General features: G+C 38.8%; 1 protein-coding gene across 1 annotated transcript; it reads right to left on the bottom strand.

Moving 5' to 3' along the window:
• Positions 1 to 5,858: 5,858 nt before the first annotated feature.
• Positions 5,859 to 19,124, bottom strand: rnd3a (Rho family GTPase 3a). The gene is made up of 5 exons (XM_039682614.2): positions 18,782 to 19,124; positions 18,580 to 18,667; positions 11,136 to 11,245; positions 9,854 to 9,988; positions 5,859 to 8,286 (listed from the first exon to the last, which is right to left on the bottom strand). The coding sequence occupies exons 1-5, from the start codon at positions 18,929 to 18,931 to the stop codon at positions 8,038 to 8,040; spliced, it is 732 nt and encodes a 243-aa protein (XP_039538548.2). The 5' UTR covers positions 18,932 to 19,124; the 3' UTR covers positions 5,859 to 8,037.
• Between the last annotated feature and the right edge of the window lie 1,969 nt (positions 19,125 to 21,093).

Here is a 21,093-nt window from a genome sequence, read left to right as displayed (position 1 = left end):
TAAATGCACACTCAAAGTATGATTAATAGACTCCTCCTTAAAATGACAAAATGATCAAACGGAAATTAAATGACGCGTGAAAGAGTGTGATTGGTTTGAGAGTCACAACTCTTGCTCACACTGGTGGCCAGGGCCAGGTGTGTATCAACCGAACACAGTCTTTCTCTCACACACACACAGAGGCCAAAGAGCATAACAGATGGCAGAGATAAAGAGTGAGAGTGAGTGTGTGTATGTGGCCAGAGCAAAAGGCACTTTAGCATATGTTCAACTGACTGCCCACTGTGAGAGAATTTACGATTGTGTGCGAGCTAATGATGCAGCAATTGTACTGGTGTCCTTTATCCTCTGTGATCTACAGTGTGTGTGTGTGTGTGTGTGTTTGTGTGCACCGGCGTGAAATAAAGTGTTTGTTTTTAGTCAGGGTTCATAAACACAACCATGACTCACGGGAGGCATCATGTAGTCAACCGGTTATTAGTCATTCTTGCAAAATAAATCCCAAAGTGAGGTGGAGAGGAATTGTAAGACTGAAGTAGTAGCTGAGAACGAGAACCGGTTTTTCTTCAGAATCTCACTCCTCTGGCCTCAAGAGGTACACTAGCGTCTGACGCTACAGGCTGCCAACATGACATCATGGCTTTTGCGAAAACATACACGCCACTTTCGAGTCAAGTGGCGTGTTATCTCTACGCATTTTGAGCTATCCGCGTGTATCCGTGTGTATGCATGTATGTCTACGCAATTAACGTCCGAGTGATTCAGCGTGTCTGTACACGCCGTCAAATGTCCGCGTGAAATGAAGCAATCACCTACTATAATCACATACTAAATTTAGAGCAAAATGAGAAACAGGAAACTTAGAACTTTATTTAAATGACAACAGTGAAATATATAATAGTGTGTCAATCTATCCGAATAGGCCAATCTGAACGCAGAATGTTACACTTGACCAATCTGTATTTCAGAAAGTCACGTTATACGTTTTATTAGATTTAAATTTAACCTAAGATTAAAAAATTGGTTTTGTTCAATCCTTTAAATATTTAATCTAATTTATGTTGCTTTTGAAAGTCTTTGTGAGCGTTTAATAGTACAGGTAGCTGTTCTATAGCGGTTTGCTTTGTGTTCAGATGTTTTGATCATACAAATACACACATACACTACACACACACACACATTGTGGCCATTGTCTGATTTCTCTGTCTGTATACTGCAGCTGTGCATGACTGATTCTCTCAGCCCAAGGATTTATAGAACAAAGCTTTGCAGACAGCACCTATTGAGCTTGCATCTTGTGTGCATACTGTGTGTGTGTTACAGGGAAATGGAATGGCAAGTGACATTTCTAAAATTTTATAAACACCTCATTGGGAAGAATCACTGTTTCAAAGTCCAGTGAGCTGCCTTGCTGTACATAAGCAGACTGAAATATAACGTTGTAATATTGTTTTGTTACTCTCGACTACACATAACGTGTCGTGTGACTCGTGTCATACAAATATCACGGGACTCTTACCTGATTTCAATCAAATTTGAACGAGATACTGTCATTAAAGCTGATAAAAATCCATCTGGCTTTCTGTTCCGAAAAGAATTTATGATGTCTTCATTTAGTGGTGCTTCGTTTGAGTGAATTTGAAAGAATCATACGTGTGGTCGTATTTTGATTGACGTGTTTGTTTGACTACACGACCAATAGCATTCAAGCGCGGGCTGTGAAGGAACATTTCCATTGGTTGGAACTACAGAACGTCCACGCCCCTTCACGGGAATCGGGAAATAACCTGTTTTGGTTTCACTGAGGCTGATTAAAAAAATTATAATGTCTGTGGTACTTTTTTTTGAATTATTTTGGTCGTCACAAAAGTGTGGTATAATGTAATCCAAACCAACTATCCATCATGTAGTCATTGTGTGTAGTCATTGTCATGTGACCTAGTGTACTAGCATCAGCAGCGTCACTTCAATGCCATTCATAATTCCTCAGAAGCAAGTCATCCAGGTACTTTTCTAATACTATTTTATAAAAACTATGAATTTGGATGTGATCTTTTTCACATTCTAGACAGCAACATAGTACCGGCCCAGATCCGGCCTACATTTGGTATGCGTGAAACCACGTGTTGTTGAGATACGTTTTTTTTTTTTTTGGCTATTATTTAAAAGGGAAAGTATGCATTTTTGGATGTCTTTTCGAGCAAATGGATTCATTGACTCCTAGCACACAAAATCACAATTATTGAATTTTGAATAGCACACTAACATACTACTCAGTGTTTTTTTTTAAATAATAGTAGTACAAAACCATATAGTATATATAGTAATCTTGCATGTTGCTTCCAGTATGCATAATGATGAATGCAGAATCACATACTAGTATACGACTGTAGGTCCTTTTACATTATTTTTTATGACAGAAATAGGAGTAGGATGCTAGTGGTAATGTAGTATGCACTAAACAATACGTCAAAATTTGCCACAGCAGCTTCTTTAATCTTCTTTCCCCAAGGGCATCATGGTTAGGCGGGTCAAGATAGACACCAAAAGCACAATAAAAGTCAATCACCCGTGCGGCCCATTGCTGATCCGCTCTTAGGGGCCATTACGAATGGAATTTCAATTAGTGCCTGTCTTATCAGCGCTGTATGTGTGTTTGGGTGTTTGTGTTTCCAGCGGTAGGACATGATTTAATTTCCTCCTTGTCTGACGGGTGTTAAAGCGATGCGTGTGAATGCACTCAGTCATCTCTATAAGATACCATACACACTGTAAAAAATTATTGTGTAAAGAACGGTAAATTTCTGGCAGCTGTGATTGCCAGCATCATACCGTAAAAATACGGCGTGTTTACTGTTTTTTAAATTAACTGCTAAATACTGTATTGTCAGCTACAGTATAAAACTTTAATTTCACAGATATATGCTCTAACACAAAAACAGTAACACACCGTATAGTTGGGTATGACGCTGGCAACCACATCTGCCAGTAGTTTACCGTGATTATTTTTTACAGTGTATGTGCCACAAAATAGCTATATGAGCCCATTATGACACTATATCCTGTCTGACACACACACAAACATATATGACCTTTAACCCCTGTTCATCTCACAAAAGCAATAAAACACGTACAAAGAGGTTCTGGTCTGAACGTATTGATTTTTTTGGTGGAATCCCTAAAGTGCTAAATGGTTTCCTGATTCACCCAAGAGAAAAATACAGTTCTTCCGGAGATGATTTCAGAGCTACATATTGCTTGACATTTCATGTGTCACGTACAGTAACCTTGGTCGATTAATGCAAAATGTGAGAACAGCGACTGGTGACATTTACGGGTATCTGAGCACACACGGCGCTAAAACCCGACAGTTGGTTTCTATATCGTCAAATATTCAGAGGTGTTAGAAAACAAAAGCCCAGACCAGACACAACACATCGACGGTTCCTGTTATCAGATCTCTCCTCTTCTCCGGCTCTGACATTTGTCCTGACTGCAGCTGTGTTGCTAACATTCAAGCATCCGTTCAACTGGAAAACATCCAGCAGAGATACACACTTACTCTAAACATCTGCATCAGATATGATTGTAGCTTGTCTAGCTTATTTGGGAAGGTTGGCTGAACTCTCAAATTTGAAGAAACAAATGCAGAACAATGACTTTTTTATGTTAAAAATGCATTTGGAATTACATTGTATCAAGAACTAGCTTGAGTTTTCTGAAGAAATATGAGAAAAGGTCGACCGCCAGAGGTGTGGTTGCTAAAAAGATTGGGGTAATGTGTTTTTTTAGACGTTGTGGTCGTTTTACAGTTATTTGGACATGGAAATACCATGTTTTTTGGACTTGTAGCTTGGTAATATTGTGGTATTCCTTTAAATACATTGGAATACTATATTAATACCACAAAAATATCGTAATAATCCTTTCACTTACAAAAAAGTACCATGGTATTATTACGGTAATTTGTATTACTACGGTGGAAGTACCTTGGTACCCTACCATGTGGTATGCTTTTTTTATTGTTGCAATTAATAAATATTACAAATATTACATACAATATACACAAATGCATATTATTTATATAAAATGCATAAAATACATTTGTATTATTTATTATTTTAAACGTATTTATAATACAATTTTATATATTATAAATATTTTAATTTACAGTATATGAAACATTTTATTTATACAAAATTATTTAAAAATATATAATAATTTTTTATATACCAAGTTGTATAAGGTATACCAATATACTAAGGTTTAAAAATATACATGATTTTATTTATATTAACTTATTTAAAATTAACTTTATGCAAAATGTATATAGTTTATTTATAATATAAATTCACATAAAATATTCACATAAAATATATTTATGTGACATGATCAAAAAATGTATTTAATTAAAATAAAATACCATGTGATGTGGCATATTTATGTCATTATACACGATATGCCACCGTACTTTTCTGTAAGCAATTTTTACCACGACTGCTTTTGGTTTTGTTTATGTGCACAAAAGCACTTTAAATCTGACAGGCCCGTGTTATCATTCATCATGTTTTATATATATTCCATGTTTTTGGATGTGATGTATGAGCTATCATGCGTAAAGGAAACACTATTAATGCGTGTTCCAGTCAGACGCTGCTGTAATGAATCACTTTCACTCGGCGTTGTCTCGACATAACAACAAAGCACTTTCACAACTCACACAATTAATCAGGGCCACAGTTCGTGTTTGTAATGGTCTGGATTTATCTCTGAAATAGCTGTCTGTAAGAAACGAAAATACCGCCTGATGCTCTTGACAGAAAAAAAAGTGTGTGTTTTAGTCTGCATTCACACGAAGTGAAGACGGCGAGGATAAAAGAATGAATATTCCGGCCTTGACTGAAGCTTGTCAATACCTGAACGACAGCTTTCATATTCAGAGTTAATGATGCATAATGTTCATCTGAACCACATGGAGAATAGTTGATGCCATATTTGTCTAAGGAAATGTTTTGAATGGTATAGGTTAAAGAGCTTTGACCAACTCAGTGTGACTTCATCTACACGATACACAACTGAAATGAAGGGAATACTGCATATTATTTTGAGCTCTAACTGCATAAGATGAAGCTGGAATGCTCTGAACTACAGGCCTGTGGGGTTTGTGAATGAAGACTCCGGAAAGGGCTGGGTGAAGGTCATCTGAAGGTCATTTCCTTCCGCAGGGGGAAATGACCCGAAACCGCATGAATGAATTTGAGGAACACACAGGAAGAGATCCGATGCCCAGGGCAAAGTCACACTTGGAATGTAATAAGGAATGAGTCATTAGGAATGAGACGATAAATCTCAAACACACGCCAGCTTATATACATTACTATAATGTATAGCATATATATATATATATATATATATATATATTAGGGCTGTCAAACGATTTATCGCGATTAATCGCATCCAAAATAAAAGTTTGTATATATATATATATATATATATATATATATATATATATATACACACACACACACACATGCATGTATATTTAAGAAAAAAAAAATTATTTATATATAAAATATTTATATTTTTATATAATATAAATTATATATAAATCTATATACAGTATATACATGAAAATATTTCTTAAATACAACCATGTGTGTGTATTTATATATATATATATATATATATATATATATATATGTATATACGTAATTATACACAGTGCACCCACATATATTATGTAAACACAAACTTTTATTTTGGATGCGATTAATCGTTTGGCAGCCCTATTATATATATATTCTGACATCTCCTGTTGTTGATGACCCGCAAGACAAGCAAAAGGAAAACATTTCATATCAAAAAGATCCTTTTCATTTTATTTTTGGATTTATTTAGAAGGGGAAAAAAATATATAATTCAATAAATATTATGGCAACATCAACAAAACAGACATACATGGACCTCAACACACAGAAGGCATTAAAAAAAATTACAGACATTCTACATTAGGAAATATTTTGTTTTTGTTTTTTTACAAGCACCTACACGTTTCTCAACATTTACACACACCAAAATTTGTAATACTGTCTATGTGAAAACAAATTTGTGACACGGTCCAGAAATTTCTTTCTGGCCCATTAAAAACAAAGACAAATGAAATAAAAAGGTTTGTTTTGCGCCAGTTTAAACAAAAAGTGCATCTACAAACATGCAGCAAATGAGATTTTGCAGCTAGCTTCCAACTTCTGAAGATTTTTGTTTTGAGAAACTTTAAGCACTACAACGGTGGAAAGCATATTCTTCCACGGCTCGGCAAGGCAATATACCGAGTCACACGAAATTTTAGTTTTGAAAGAAAAATAATAAATCGTTTTTTTTTTTTTTTTTTGCTGAATCCTCTCGCGTGTGTGTTCAGAAGCAGACTGCATAGTTTAGTAGAGAGGAGAGAATTTTTTTTCTTAACATGCCCTTCGAAAAGCATTATTTTATTTCTTGGGCAGGGCAGATAGAAGCGCAGGTTTAATATGACCTTGAATTTGACATTTGATTGTTTATTTAACATTTGAACAATTGTGCTTAAACAAAAGAATGTCATAAAAGGCACAAATGTTCATGTAACATTTTACAGATAACGCGACTTTAACAATAAAAAGCTATTTATGTGCTTGTTCAACAATCCTTTGTTATGAGGCATTCACAAATCCAGATTAAATCACTGGATCTCGACAACTTGCTACTGTATACAATTGGTTTCTAGTATAGGTTTCTACACAATGATCAATTAGTAGTTGATTTGTCTGATTTAACGAGGTTGTCTAGTTTAGCAAGAAAAATGTTCAAAAATTGTCTTATATTTCTGTAATTTTCAGAGGAAATGCTAAAATAAATTAGCATGCTGCTAACATCCTTTCGCCATTATTTTTGTTTCAGATTTGCATGAAGTTGAACTCAAAAAAACTGCATTGAATTGTAAACGGTCTCTCTTGCTCATGAGGACACAAATCACCAACCCTCATTGCAAATTAAAGACTTCCAGATGTCTTGTTCCTGCAAATCTCTGTCAATGTGAATGCCCCTTCAGGGATAAACCAAATGCAAATGAAAACTAAATGATCGGGTCAATTCTCAAACATCATATTTGCGCTTCCATATAAAGCGGAACCATGAAAGAAATTCTCATTGATCCACCAAAAGCCCTCAAACACACATCCATCATGCACTCCAGAACGTCAAACATCGTCAAAACATTCATCCGACTTGAAAACCTTCCAGTTCTTTGGTTTTTCTTTTTCTGAATCCTAATGAACAGTAATGTGATTATGAGGACTTATACAGAAAACAGTGCGAGTTGAAATATACCAGCGGCGTATCCATGGTGACGGATTTAGCTGAGCTTAGCATTAGAAAACGAAAACCACGCACACACACACATAAACTCGTGCTCTTGGTCTACAGAAGAAACAAAAACAGGCCGAGAAGGATCGGAGGAGGAAGTGATCCGTAACCACAGTGATACACTCTCGTTTCATATCCTCGGTGAGCTGTACAGACTCAAAAAGAAAGAAGCGAGAGTTCTGAATTTCCAAATTTCGCCATTATGAAAGTCATCTTCCCCTTCGCCGTTTCGCTGCAAGACCAACTGAAATGTGCATCTTTTAAAAATAGCTGTGAACCAAAGCTCAGCGGAAACACTGGACTCAATGGTTATGTGATTCTACTTCCTCCTTTCTTTCCTGCAGCAGAAGGAACCCTCCAGAGAGGAAGCAGTTTCACATCCAGGAGCAGGAAGGAAGGCCTCCGATTGGCCGAGAGGGTGGTGACATCCTCCTGCTGAGTGGATAAGTTTAGTTTAGGTGGTTGGGGCCGTACTATGGGTTTACGTCCCTCAAACCGGAGAGACCTTCGAGGACATCGAGTAAACACTCCCACTCTCCACTTTTGCTTTGTCTATGGAAGGAATTCCAAACCTTTCTTGCTTCCACAGTTCACCCTCACCGTTTCCCAGAATGAATCTTTCCCCCCAAACACCTTGCACTACATGACTGTGCAACTCTTTGCTTTGTCTTTGCGTAGGTCTGTTGCAACGGCAGTAAGATCTGGTCGACTGGGCATATGTGAGATGCGTTTGGTGGCACGTGCCGATTTGTTGCGCTTGATGTTCTTGTTGTTCTTGTTTACACAAGCCAACGTTGCAACGTGGAAAATGTCCCGCACGCTGTTCTCCGACTGCACTGCGGAGCATTCGATATAAGGTGCGGAGATCTGCTTAGCCAAAGCTGAACCCTACAAGAGAAAGAGGACTTAATGAGCTTAACGGTTCAGTCACGATTTGTTCGTGAATTTCTACGATTACTGGTTGCAATTTCATCAAAGTTAAGTTTAGCTTTGAGCACTGGAAGATTTAGCTCTGTATCACCCAGACATTTAGAGGTACAAAAAGCAGGATTGTTTCGCCACCAGGGGTCGCTACAAAGTAACAAAGGCGTATATCGATGACATGCATTCTGCATTAAGCGGAATTATGGATTTTGTCGTCAGGCTGATGGATCTTTTATGGATGAGTGAATACACTGATGTTTTTAAACTTGACTGTAGTATGAAGCAGGGCGCGATTCCTAGACGTATATCAGCGCCACACGCAACGCGAGTTCCGCGGATATAAAAGAATAAAGACATTTTATGCTACCGAACTACACGCTGAATTACTCATACAGGTCAGATTATTAGAGGAATTAAACTTGAGGGCCTGTTTACACGAGAACGCTCGCAAGTGAAAACGGAAAAATATTTTATCGGGTGTACCTTTCGTTTACACGACGACTGCGTTTTTGGGGCTAAAAAATGCAACCACCCTCTAGAGTGGAAATCTTAAAAACGCTCCACCGCCGCATTCCCGTGTAAGGGTAAAAACGCTAAAGTCTGCTTGACTTGGTGCGCGGACTTGGTGTTGCTGTGTGTCATTGCTCCACATTGCCACCTAGCCGTCTGGAGTGCATACTACATCGAATTTCACACACTTTTGCGTCCCCATATGCACGCGGATTTCCCTCCCATAACGCTCATCTAAACGCAGAATAAAAACAGATAACGCAACGCCACTTTTACGTTTTCTCTTCAAATCGTTAGTTAGGTTGTTTGTTGGCTGTATGACACTAAGCTAGATTAACATTAGAGAATAACATACAGATCATATTCTAACTTTTCATCATGTTGAACTACATAACATTGATTAGTTTTATTATATACATTAATTTGCTCACCTGTTTGCTCAAGTAACGTGCAACACTCGCGTCTCTGTCAAGTCGAAGTTAGTTAGTCGCGGACTAGGCATCTCGAAAGATGTTGATCTTCGTTTTAGTCCACTTTTTGTCTCAAAGTCTGCTTTCCATGATCCATAACGTTTGAACAAAACCCTGCTATGGACGCTCACGCTGTTGAGCACGAATAAACGGGCAAAACCGACCAAGTTGTCCATGTCTGTCGCCATGGTTACTATTGCAGTGCGAGGTCAAACCTGGTGGAAACCGGGGTAACGCGGATATGACGTCATTGACTGGCGACTCCTCACCCCTGCTCACACGCCTCGTTTCGTTGGTTAAAAAATCGCAATTTTCTCACGATTTACAAATAGTTGGAAACATTATATAACAAAATATATAACATTGGCCCAGTGGTTTTGGGGTATTTTACTTTTAATGCACAGATTAGATTAGTAACCCAAAACCATTGCGATGTTGCTGGCCTGCCTTTTCTGCTAAACGTTAAATAACTTAAAAACCTGAAGTTGAGCGTCTCAATGCCGTCCATCCAAATTGCAAATTATATTGCAGTTTATAAGAGAACCACCCACCTGATCGTAGGACACCGGCGTCTGTCTGTGATTGGACAGCTCCACTAAAGTCGTGAGGTCCGTTCTAAGGTCTGACTTGCATCCGACGAGGAGCATCTTTGTGTTGGGACAGAATTCCTGGATCTCTCCTTTCCACTGTGAAAGAAAGACACAAAACCAACACGGAAAGATGAAACCGACGGGCCTTGATCCAGAGAACAAAAGACAAGAACAAGTGTTTCCTGTTTCCATTCTCTTAGCAGATCACGTTCCATTCCATCCCTTTTTTCATGAGCACAAGAGCATTAATCTTCCTTGCTAGAGGTGAGGCTCATGCTTCCTGTGGGGATAAAGCTTGCACTGTAATGAGTGCTTTTCAGGGTGTGTATCTGTGTGTGCCTCTTCACAACAATCCTACAGGTGATCTGCATTCCTGTCCTTCCCAAACAAAGCATTTTTTGTGTCGGTGTGGCATTAAATCACCGGATTTAATCTGGCGGGAGACAGGCGGGTACAACACAGCCTTACGATTGTACACACAGGAACACGGACACCCTACATTCCCATGATCCTTTTGTGCTCACCTCTGGCTCCCAGGGGCCTCAAAGTTCTGGGAGACAGCACTACCTTATCCCAAGCAGGGACCCACGTGTAGCCTGATCGTATTTCCGATTCTGTGACCCAGATTTCAACCGTTTTAAGACAATCAGGCTGAACTTCAACTCACATGGTCTAGTTAATGCCAGCATAATACTATCAAGGGGGGCCTAACCGAGTGAAACCGAGCCATTGGCCATTTCAGACACCTGACCCCAGACTGAGAGTCTACGAGAAGACATCCAACCCAACCAAACAAAGGACGACTTTATTGGGATGCAACAAAGGACTTGTACAAGAATTTCTCTGAATCACAGTCAAGGCATTTAAATGCCAATTAGACTGTTGGGAACCAGTAAGGTCAAGCCTACAGTTCGATATCCAAGAGTGTACCACACCAAGACGTCAGCTACTTGGACAATAAAACATTTATCCTTTGTCATCAATATAAAAGGAAGGTTGCATGTCTTTAATCAAGACCCTCAGGTGGAGCCCATTGATAGCAATGCCATTCAATCCCTGAAACCCAGCTCTAATCCTAAATTCTGACAGGTTGACGGGAACGGTCTTCAAGAACCCAAACCCCAGTCCTAAAATCTGATTGGTTGGCATCAATTTCATTCCAGGAACAACAATGGATGTTCCTTAAGGATTAAGGCTCACATTAAGTGTATCAGCACAGTACTACTGGTTTAAAAATGTTCACCTTCTTTAGGACACTGTCCAGGGTCTCCGGCCTGCTGATGTCAAAACATATGATGACGGCGTCCGAATCTGGATATGAGAGTGGTCTAACGTTGTCATAGTATGGGGAGCCTGTAACACAAAAAGGTGGATTGGTCAGGAAAACAAGTTTGCTTGAACATTTGCATGCTCAGAGAACTGAAGGAGGATAGTGGTTCTGTCTGGAGGGCTGTCAAGATATTACTTAACCTCATTTAACTTTCACTCAGCAGCGCAGTACAGACAGTAATTTGAAAGCATTCATGAATTTTTAAACCATTGAAGCTCCTCTTCAGACACACTAAACATGAAACTTTTACAGATAATTGCACACTTTTGCTTTCCAGAAGGAATGAAAAAGCCTTTAAATTGGTTTTTATTCATATAAATAAAAATCTCAGTACACAGAACACTTCCAGTTCTTTGTCACTGGTGCAATGCGGATAGTTTAGCTAGTTTTACACAAGCACGAGATACTTCCTAAATTAAAGTATGAGGAAGAAAAATAATGATGCTTGCCTAAGCAAACACAGTTAAAGGAGTAGTTGACTTTTAAAAAAACTTTTGTTGATAATTTACTCACCCCCATGTCATCCAAGATGTCCATGTCTTTCTTTCTTCAGTCAAAAAGAAATTAAGGCTATTGATGAAAACAATCCAGGATTTTCTCCATATAATGGACTTCATTGGGAACCAAACGGTCCAAGGTCCAAAAGTTAGTTTCAGTGCAAACTGCAAACTGTTCAAAGGGCTTTAAACGATTCCAGACGATGAATAAGGGTCTTATCTAGGACCCTTTGAGTCATGACTCGAAAAAAGATTTGTTACTTTTGATGAACGAGTTTGAACAGGAGAGTCACGAACGCTCACAGAACAGAGCAAGGCGAGCATTTGAGTTTCTAAAACTTTTTTTTAAATGAGCGATCGTTTCGCTTGATAAGACCCTTATTCATCGTCTGGAATCGTTTAAAGCCCTTTGAAGCTGCACTGAAACTCTCATTTGGACCTTAAACCGTTTGGTTCCCATTGAAGTCCATTATATGGAGAAAATACTGGAATGTTTTCACCAAAAACCTTCATTTCTTTGGACATCTTGGATGACATGGGGGTGAGTAAATTATCAGCAAAGGTTTTTTTTAAAAGTGAACTACTCCTTTAATAACTAGACCCTGGCCAGATGTACCATTTCCCTTCCTGGCTAAAACCGGAGATGTGTTTTTTTTTTTTTTGAGGACAGTACAATGCAGGATTTACTCTGACACAACGAAGCATTCCCACCCATCGCCAACTCTGCCAGACACGGTATGTAAAATCCACACAGGACAAACACATTTATAACGTGCCAGATTCCAGGACAGAAGTAGTGTTTACGAGAGAGAGAGAGAGAGAGAGAGAGAGAGAGAGAGAGGGAAGGGGGGGGGGGGGGGGCTGTTTAGTTTGACAGAATGATAATTCACAGTGCCAGAAGTTAAACAGAAAAATGTGAAGTTGAAAACACAAGCAGCCGCAAGACTTTACAGCTCATATTCCAGCCACAGGCCGAAAAACAAGAAAACAACGAGGACAACGTTTTCCCGTTTCACATGATAATAAAATGTTTTGTATAATGGTTAATAATTATTTAATCACTTTTTTGTAATGTCAGGTAGTAACTACATCTATTTGTTATTTTGAACAACAAAAAACTATGCTTTTTTGTTAGTGTGGCTTTCTGCCTCTTCTGAGACACACAACAGATGCCCCCACATACACATGCATATACACACTCTCTACTGCAACCCCCCACACAATTTTCTCTCTAAACAGCTCACTAAACACATTATTTTATTTATCTGTCCACTCCAGTGCACTGCACACATAACAAACCAAAACCCCACTGAGTGTCTGTACAGTATTTGTGTAAGTAATAACTAACTGCAGTGACACACACACTTGTGGGACACCATAGCTTTCACAACAAAACACAATCTCTCTCTCTCTCTCTCTCTCTCTCTGTGTGTGTGTGTGTGTGTGAGGGATACTGACAGCTGATGGATTCCCTGTCTGTTCAAATCCTTCTCTAAACATGTGGTGACTACAACCACGTAAAAGCGAGCACACACACACACACAGTATGAATTCTTGGCCAATGGCATTTTTTGGCTTAGATCCCTCACTGTCTTCTTCTTCTTCTTTTTTTTTTTTTTAAAAAGCAATAAACAGAAACAATTCTCCAATTCTGGAAGTAAATATAAAGCTATGTCTGAAAATCCCTTGATGAAATAAACCACAATTACAAAGTTTTCCAAAAAGGTCTTTTCGAACTCCACATCAGTACACAAGTTCCTCCTGAATGCAATTTCCTCCTTGACTAACAAGGTAAGAATAATTTCAGAGAACATAACGGTTCACATGGCAGTTTTGTTCCCCAGACGCCTCACCACACAATAGCGGCTTTGTGGAGTACGAGAGCAAACCTTTCCTCTCAGGAATGTTAGGTATGCGGGCCCAAATCGCCGAGGTTAGAAATATGATCCGACCGACAATAGTTGACGAGCCAGGAGTGGGTTTGAGAGTGCCTGTCCCGGCAGGAGCCCATTCAAATGATCCCGGGAACGTTTTGTTTTCGGGGGTTGGTTGATAATGAGGTCTTCCCTTGCTGATAACAGTCAAGGGTTGGATTAAGAAGGTTAGATAACAACGTCTTAGGTCAAGACGTTGAAAAAATGCAATAGCTGAATGACACTTATTTACAAAAGAAAATGGAAGTGTAAGAAGTTTTTGACTTAATAATTTAACAAATTCCAAATGCAACCTCAAACGCGTATAAGATTTCTCTTTATTTCAGCTCTTAAGACAACATGAACATTAAAAAAATGGACTATTTGCCTACTTAACAATTGTCCCTGGTGTAATTCTGCAGCTTTGTTTTCATTGTCTTTCATCAAAAGGAAACTACAGTGTGCCTGCACTTGTAAAAAATTGACTGTCTTAAACATCCAAGTTGATTGTACTTAAAAATGCAAGTCATTTCAACTTAAATGATATTAAAAATGACTTGAATCTTGTATAAGTTGTGATTTTTGACCATAAAGAACCACTTTTCAAGATCCAATCAAACATCAATGAATATCAAGCCACGCCTTTTATTATATCCCAATTTAAGAGTAGTTCACTTTTAAAAAAACTTTTGCTGATAATTTACACACCCCCATGTTATCCAAGATATCCACGTCTTTATTTCTTCAGTCGAAATGAAATTAAGGTTTTTGATGAAAACATTCCAGGATTTTCTCCATATAATGGACTTCAGTGGGAACCAAACGGTTTAAGGTCCAAATGAGAGTTTCAGTGCAGCTTCAAAGGGCTTTAAACGATTTCAGACGATGAACAAGGGTCTTATGAAGCGAAACGATCGCTCATTTAAAAAAATAATAAAAAAGTTTAAGTTTTATAAGCACAAATGCTCGCCTTGCTTTGTTCTGTGATGAGCGTTCGTGACTCTACTGTCATCAAAATGAACAAATCTTTTTTCGAGTCAAGACTCGAAGGGTCCAAAATAAGACCCTTATTCATCGTCTGGTGTCGTTTAAAGCCCTTTGAAGCTGCACTAAAACTCTCATTTGGACCTTGAACCGTTTGGTTCCCAATGAAGTCCATTATATGGAGAAAATCCATCAAAAACCTTAATTTCTTTTCGACTGAAGAAAGAAAGACGTGGACATCTTGGATGACATGGGGGTGAGTAAATTATCAGCAAAAGTTTTTTTAAAAAATGAACTACTCCTTTAATGGCCTATTTCAGTGTAAAATACATCACATTGTAATGTTAGGTAAGTTGTTAGGCTCTGTGCTAGAGATTCACATTACATTTTTGTAAGGAAGTATCTATTCCACCTTTCGCCCCACAACCTCAGAAATCTGATCAAGGAGTTTGATAAAACATTTCAGCTGCATCTTACAAGGTCACCCAATCAAAGTTGCCAATTCAAAGACGCGAATCGTGTCATGACAGCGTATCTTTCACCGGCCCAAAGGGAGCAAAGAGATAGGACGCTTGAGGAACAATGGACTGAATTTGGCACTATAGTTTTCCGAAACAATATGCTTATTGTAAAAACGTACAACTCACAAAGGAACAAAACGATCCCAGTGGAGTGTGCACGTATTGATTGATCATGGTCTGACTGGTGGATAAGGAACCTTTCAGACAGGCATGTCAAGATCCTGGCTTCATATCTGCAGGGGGTTTCTGGTCAATAAGTGTCTGGAAGAGCAGAAATGGGGGAAGGGGTCTGATTCCGAAGAGGATCGGCTGTTAGGGGATATGCACATGCATGCTCATGGCCATCGAGAAGATCAGAGAGCACGCGGTCCCTCGTCACCGGTAGTGTAATCCTGACTTCTTGTGTGTCGTATAACACACAATACATGCACATACACAATTGGGTTTCAGATTTAGAAGGCCTTACTAAACCCTAGAATCAATAAACTCAAGGAACCCCTAATGAAACATTCATGCGGCGGACTCGATGGCACATTGGAATAATGAACAAAGATTGCTCGGTTTTGCATTGCCGTAAACGGAAATCAACAATGGGTGACAGTCCTAAAAAAAAAAAAAAAAAAAAAAAGATGTTGTGCAAGAATTGAGCTCAATCAAAACAAAAAGAAACACATTTGTATTCACCTCTTCTGTATTCAACGAAAAAAAAAACAACTCTAGGTTGTACTTTCTCAAAAGCGAACGGTTTGAATTGGGAATGGTACGCATGTATTCTACTGTATCAATGGGTTCCATGGCGGATCAGTGACGGATATCGCCAGCTGAATGGTGAATGGGGTCGTGACTCAACAGCTGATTGGTGGACAATGACAAGAGCAGTCAGCCTCTTGGTTGAGGAGGGGTGGCAGCTGTTGGAAACAAAGCAGCAAAAAGAAGAGATGCCAAGAAACCATCCATTCGGGCAATTCTAGGAGCAACCCCCGAATTCTTCAACTGTTCCCAAGGAAATAAATGTACGATTATTTGAGGGCAAATGCACAAGGTTGCCTAGCCCACATGTTTCTTTCTCTCATTATCTGGGATGTGCTCAGGTGTGTTTGGAACTTGTTAAATCCCAGACTTGGGCGTTTGAGAGAAAAGACCGCACACACGCTGGGGAGACCTTGGAGCCTGTCTCTGACACAATAACTTACACAGTAATGAACAGCAGACTGGAAGCCCACAGCCTGAAACAAGCAACTAACTACATATCCAAACGTCAGTACCAGACGTCATCTTATACGGTAGGGGGCGGTAAAACTCCTAAGCGGTGAGCAGCCGGTAACAAAAAGTAGTCGAAGAAGAACGGTCTCGTCTCAGTTCTCGCGCATGCGCCCATAAGGAAGTAATGGAAAGTCGAATAAAGTCGTTATTTACGTTTTTTTTTTCGCACAAAAAGTAGTCTCGTCGCTTGATAAAGTTATAGTTGAGCCACTGTAGGCACATGGAATATTTAAACCTTTTCTTTTAATGACTTTCTGGGCCGTCAAGAGGCAGTCCCTCAGGCTGTCTATGGAAGAGTGATCCAGCCCTCAGATTCAATCAAAAATATCTTTATTTGTGTTCCGAAGATGAACGAAGGTCTTACGGGGTTAGTACAGCATGGGGGTGAGTAATTAATGACTTAATTTTCATTTTTGGGTGAACTAACCCTTTAAGAAGCCTAGACTCTCGCATAACAGCATTCAAAACACAGCTGTGCTAGCCTTTTAGCAGGTCAAATTTGCACATGGTTCTTGATTTAGGAAATGACTCCAGTCTGGCATATGGTTTGGATGCAAGAAATTAAATCAGACTGAGAATATATCTTAGAAAACTATTTGCATGTGGATGATTGGTCTACCTGGCCAGGCTGCAAAACGTAGCTGCTAAAGTTGATCAAACAGCATTTCCTTCCTGGTTTACCTATTTAGGAAGCTTGGTGGCTTAGGAAATATTTAGTAACTGTTCATTCCAGGCCACACACACACACAGCACCAAACAACTAAAGCTCCAGGTTCAGGTCTGAATGCAATCACCCCAGATCATAGCTAAGCTCCAAAGAGGCCAGCGTCTGAAGCAGTCTGTCTGGCTGGATGCTTTACAGGGCCTGTGATTACCTCCAGACAGCAGGTCTGATCTCTCCTGGGTGATCCGGGCGCAATCTCTGGCAACGTACCAATACCCTACATTCAGACGGAGCGAGTCAAGACCCTCCTCTAATTTGCCAGTGTGGTAACGGCTGTTTGGTTTTGTTAAACGTGTGAATTGCAGCACGACCCCAGCTGTGGCAACAGTTTTGGTTTCATTTGTTTATCCAAAACATCACTTACAGTGACGTTCCCGGTGATGCCATCATCCTAACATTCCTTAAAAGTGAGGTGTCCGCGGATCATATTCCACAGATGGGTGGAGTGTGTGAGAGTGTATAAGCAGGGTGTGTGTGAGTGTGAGTGTTATTAAACGCTTGGCAGGCTGTCGCACTGACTCAACAACCAAGAATCACTCAACCGTTCAGAATAAGAAAGAAAAGCTATTAAACAAATCCAGATTTTCATCCAGGCGTAAATGTAAGCGCTAACAATCACATCATTACTCTGTACAACACACTGATGTATCAATATGACGAAATGTTCTTTGCCTTTATGAATAAAAACAAGTCTGGGCATGTCTTGAAAAAACATGAACTAAATGGATATAAAATACAACTTCTGAAGCTTCATGGGTAAAACACTGACTTTGTAACAAGGCCTGTATTTACTGACTTTATTGTATGAAGAGTTCAGATGCAAAATCCTCTAAATGCCATTTGAAATTTTCTTCTTTAATGATGATTTTTATCAAACTTGTATATTTAAGTTCAGTAATTTCACTTAAATGGCAATGATAATTACCAATTAATTGTTATTTAAGTGAAATTACTGAACTTAAATATACAAGTTTGATAAATATCATCATTAAAGAAGAAAATTTCAAATGGCATTTAGAGGCTTTTGCATCTGAACTCTTCGTATATTAACAGCCACAATGTTATGGCATTATTATATAGTGCATGTATATATATATATATATATACACTGAGGGGGTCTTCAAATGGGGTCTGTGATGCAACTGAAGGTAATGTTTGATCTAAAACACATTTTTATTATTATATATGAACTTATTCAACTCCAAATACAACTAAAGAAGCTAATAATATAGTAAAATATGCATCTTAGTATAGACCACACTTAACACACAACACTCAATTTTATACAACATATAACAAGAGGTCTCCGCTCTGGTTCTCTATTCACCAAAGGGTCCTGAGAAGGGATGAAGACCCCTGTACAACAGTATATAGGCTATTTAGTGTATATTGCACTTTATAATGCACCACATTTGAACTAAATGGTACAGGACAAAAACGTGATTTGAGACTCACCTGAGGTGTCCCACAGGCTGAGCTCTATTCTCTGCTTGTCAATCTCAAAACTTGCTGTGTAATTCTCAAACACAGTGGGCACGTAATTCTAGGAGAAAGAAAATTGCAAATCTTATCAAACATGTCGATCTTAAGAGATTCAAATGTAGATGGCTAAATCGTAAGGCTCAGTTGCGCACCCACTGGATTTTACGCATCTCACCTCTGGGAAGCAGTCCTTGGCAAAAACGTGGAGCAGAGCGGTTTTCCCACACTGACTGTCCCCCACGACCACGATCTTACATTTGAGGCTCTGACTCGGATCCATTCCGGGCTGAAGGGACAGTTTTTGAATAGATCTTCTCTCCTTCATTGATTGTTTTTACGCGCAAGTCCGCGGAGGAGCACACACGCACAGCTTTCTATAATCACTCTTGGAAAGGTGCGGATTCCCTCTGTCCGTGTTCTGATCTCTCTCTCTCTCTACACACACTCACTCTCTTGCAGGGATATACATCAACTGCTTGAATTACAGCCCTCTCACTTTTTGGGTATGTGCTGTGTTTTATATGCGTCTGGTAAACCAATGGCTGTCCTTGAAGACATCCTGAGATCCTCCCCTTTCCTTTAGCGGGGAGAGGGAAAGAGCGCATCCTACAGGCCTTGTATAAATATGAATTTGAGATAGTGATGCATCTCCAATGACAAAATGCTCGTTTAGTTTAGTATGATTTCAAACATCTCGTTCCGACTGTCTTGATTCTTATACATATATTTTTGCCCTTCAAACTAACAACTAAATTCGTCATCATCATCGTATAGAGATGTGTTGATGTAATAAAAAAATAAAAGATAAAAATAAATGACACCTGTGCCATTTCTGCTGTTTTATGTCCTGACTTATTTTTATTTAAAAAAAAATAAAAATAAACCTACACAGAAATGTGTGACAACTTACCCCGGTTGACTCTATAATATATAATTGACAATACCTTACCGTATATATTTATCTGCTATACACATTCATTCCATCAGCAAGTCATTGGCTCTTTCAGTAGACGCTGTACACATGACAATATATATTGTCCAGAGGTTCTGTTAATTTTTAAGAGTAATACTCTTCTCAATAAAATAACAAAAATATTTTAGATGTAGTATTTCATTCTATCCTCCGAGTTGATATGTTCAAATTTCATTTACACAGGAAAAATGTGAAGTAATCAAAAAATCATGAATATAAATTTGACTACAGGAGCAGGTTTAAATGGGACACACACTCACACTCACACACACACACACACACACACACACACACACCAAACTGATCTAATAATCATATTATGTTGGCTATAGAGCAGTTGCCCAGGTGCGGAGGCACTGGAGCAGAAACAGCCCTTCTGGAAGACACGGATCCAGCGTATATTTATCTGCTACACGTCACATCTGCAAGTCATCGGCTCTTAAAGTAGATGCTGTGAACATGTCTGTCTGTCTGACTGAGAGAGAGAGAGAGAGAGAGAGAGAGAGAGAGAGAGAGAGAGAGAGAGAGAGAGAGAGAGAGAGAGAGAGAGAGAGAGAGAGAGAGAGAGAGAGAGAGAGAGAGATTACTAATAGATAGATAGATAGATAGATAGATAGATAGATAGATAGATAGATAGATAGATAGATAGATAGATAGATAGATAGATAGATAGATAGATAGATGGATGATACAACAGACAGAGAGAGATAGATACTACAGATAGATAGATAGATAGATAGATAGATAGATAGATAGATAGATAGATAGATAGATAGATAGATAGATAGATAGATAGATAGATAGATAGATAGATAGATAGATAGATAGATGGATGATACAACAGACAGAGAGAGATAGATACTACAGATAGATAGATAGATAGATAGATAGATAGATAGATAGATAGATAGATAGATAGATAGATAGATAGATAGATAGATAGATAGATAGATAGATACCACAGACAGACAGACAGACAGACGATAGATAGATAGATAGATAGATAGATAGATAGATAGATAGATAGATAGATAGATACCACAAGGCAGACAGACAGATGTGTTTACATATGTTAACATCTTCTAAGTACTTTCTATGTGATTGCTAAGGTGTTTTGGCTGTTTTATGTGCTTGTTTACTAGACAAACTCATAAGAGATTGCTAATGCTAACTATTAGCAATAGTGAAGCTAGCCTTAACACACCAGTTAAGGCTAGCTTGTGATCTGATTGACAAGTGATCTGATTGAGTATCTGTCCAATTTAAACACCTTTCTGTTGGTTTTATCACAGTAAGCGACTTAACAAACCTCATACTGTTATTTGTTTGTCTTTGCGGCATGTCCATTGACTTGTGTTTAGTGATAATGGCGGACTGTCATGGTTATTCTGCGACGCACAGTGACAGTAAACTGGCCCTTTTCTTCTTAAATTGCTTTCTGCTTCACAGATCTTTCTGTCAATAGTCGTTCAGGCAGACATGCTGACATTTTCCTCAGACTGCTTAAATCCTGC

The sequence above is a fragment of the Pimephales promelas genome, chromosome 2 (assembly GCF_988280905.1).
Source record: "Pimephales promelas chromosome 2, fPimPro1.hap1.1, whole genome shotgun sequence".
In the NCBI taxonomy this organism is placed as follows: Eukaryota; Metazoa; Chordata; class Actinopteri; order Cypriniformes; family Leuciscidae; genus Pimephales; species Pimephales promelas.
Note: the sequence above shows the minus strand (reverse complement) of the source record. Positions and strands in the feature narration are given on the sequence as shown.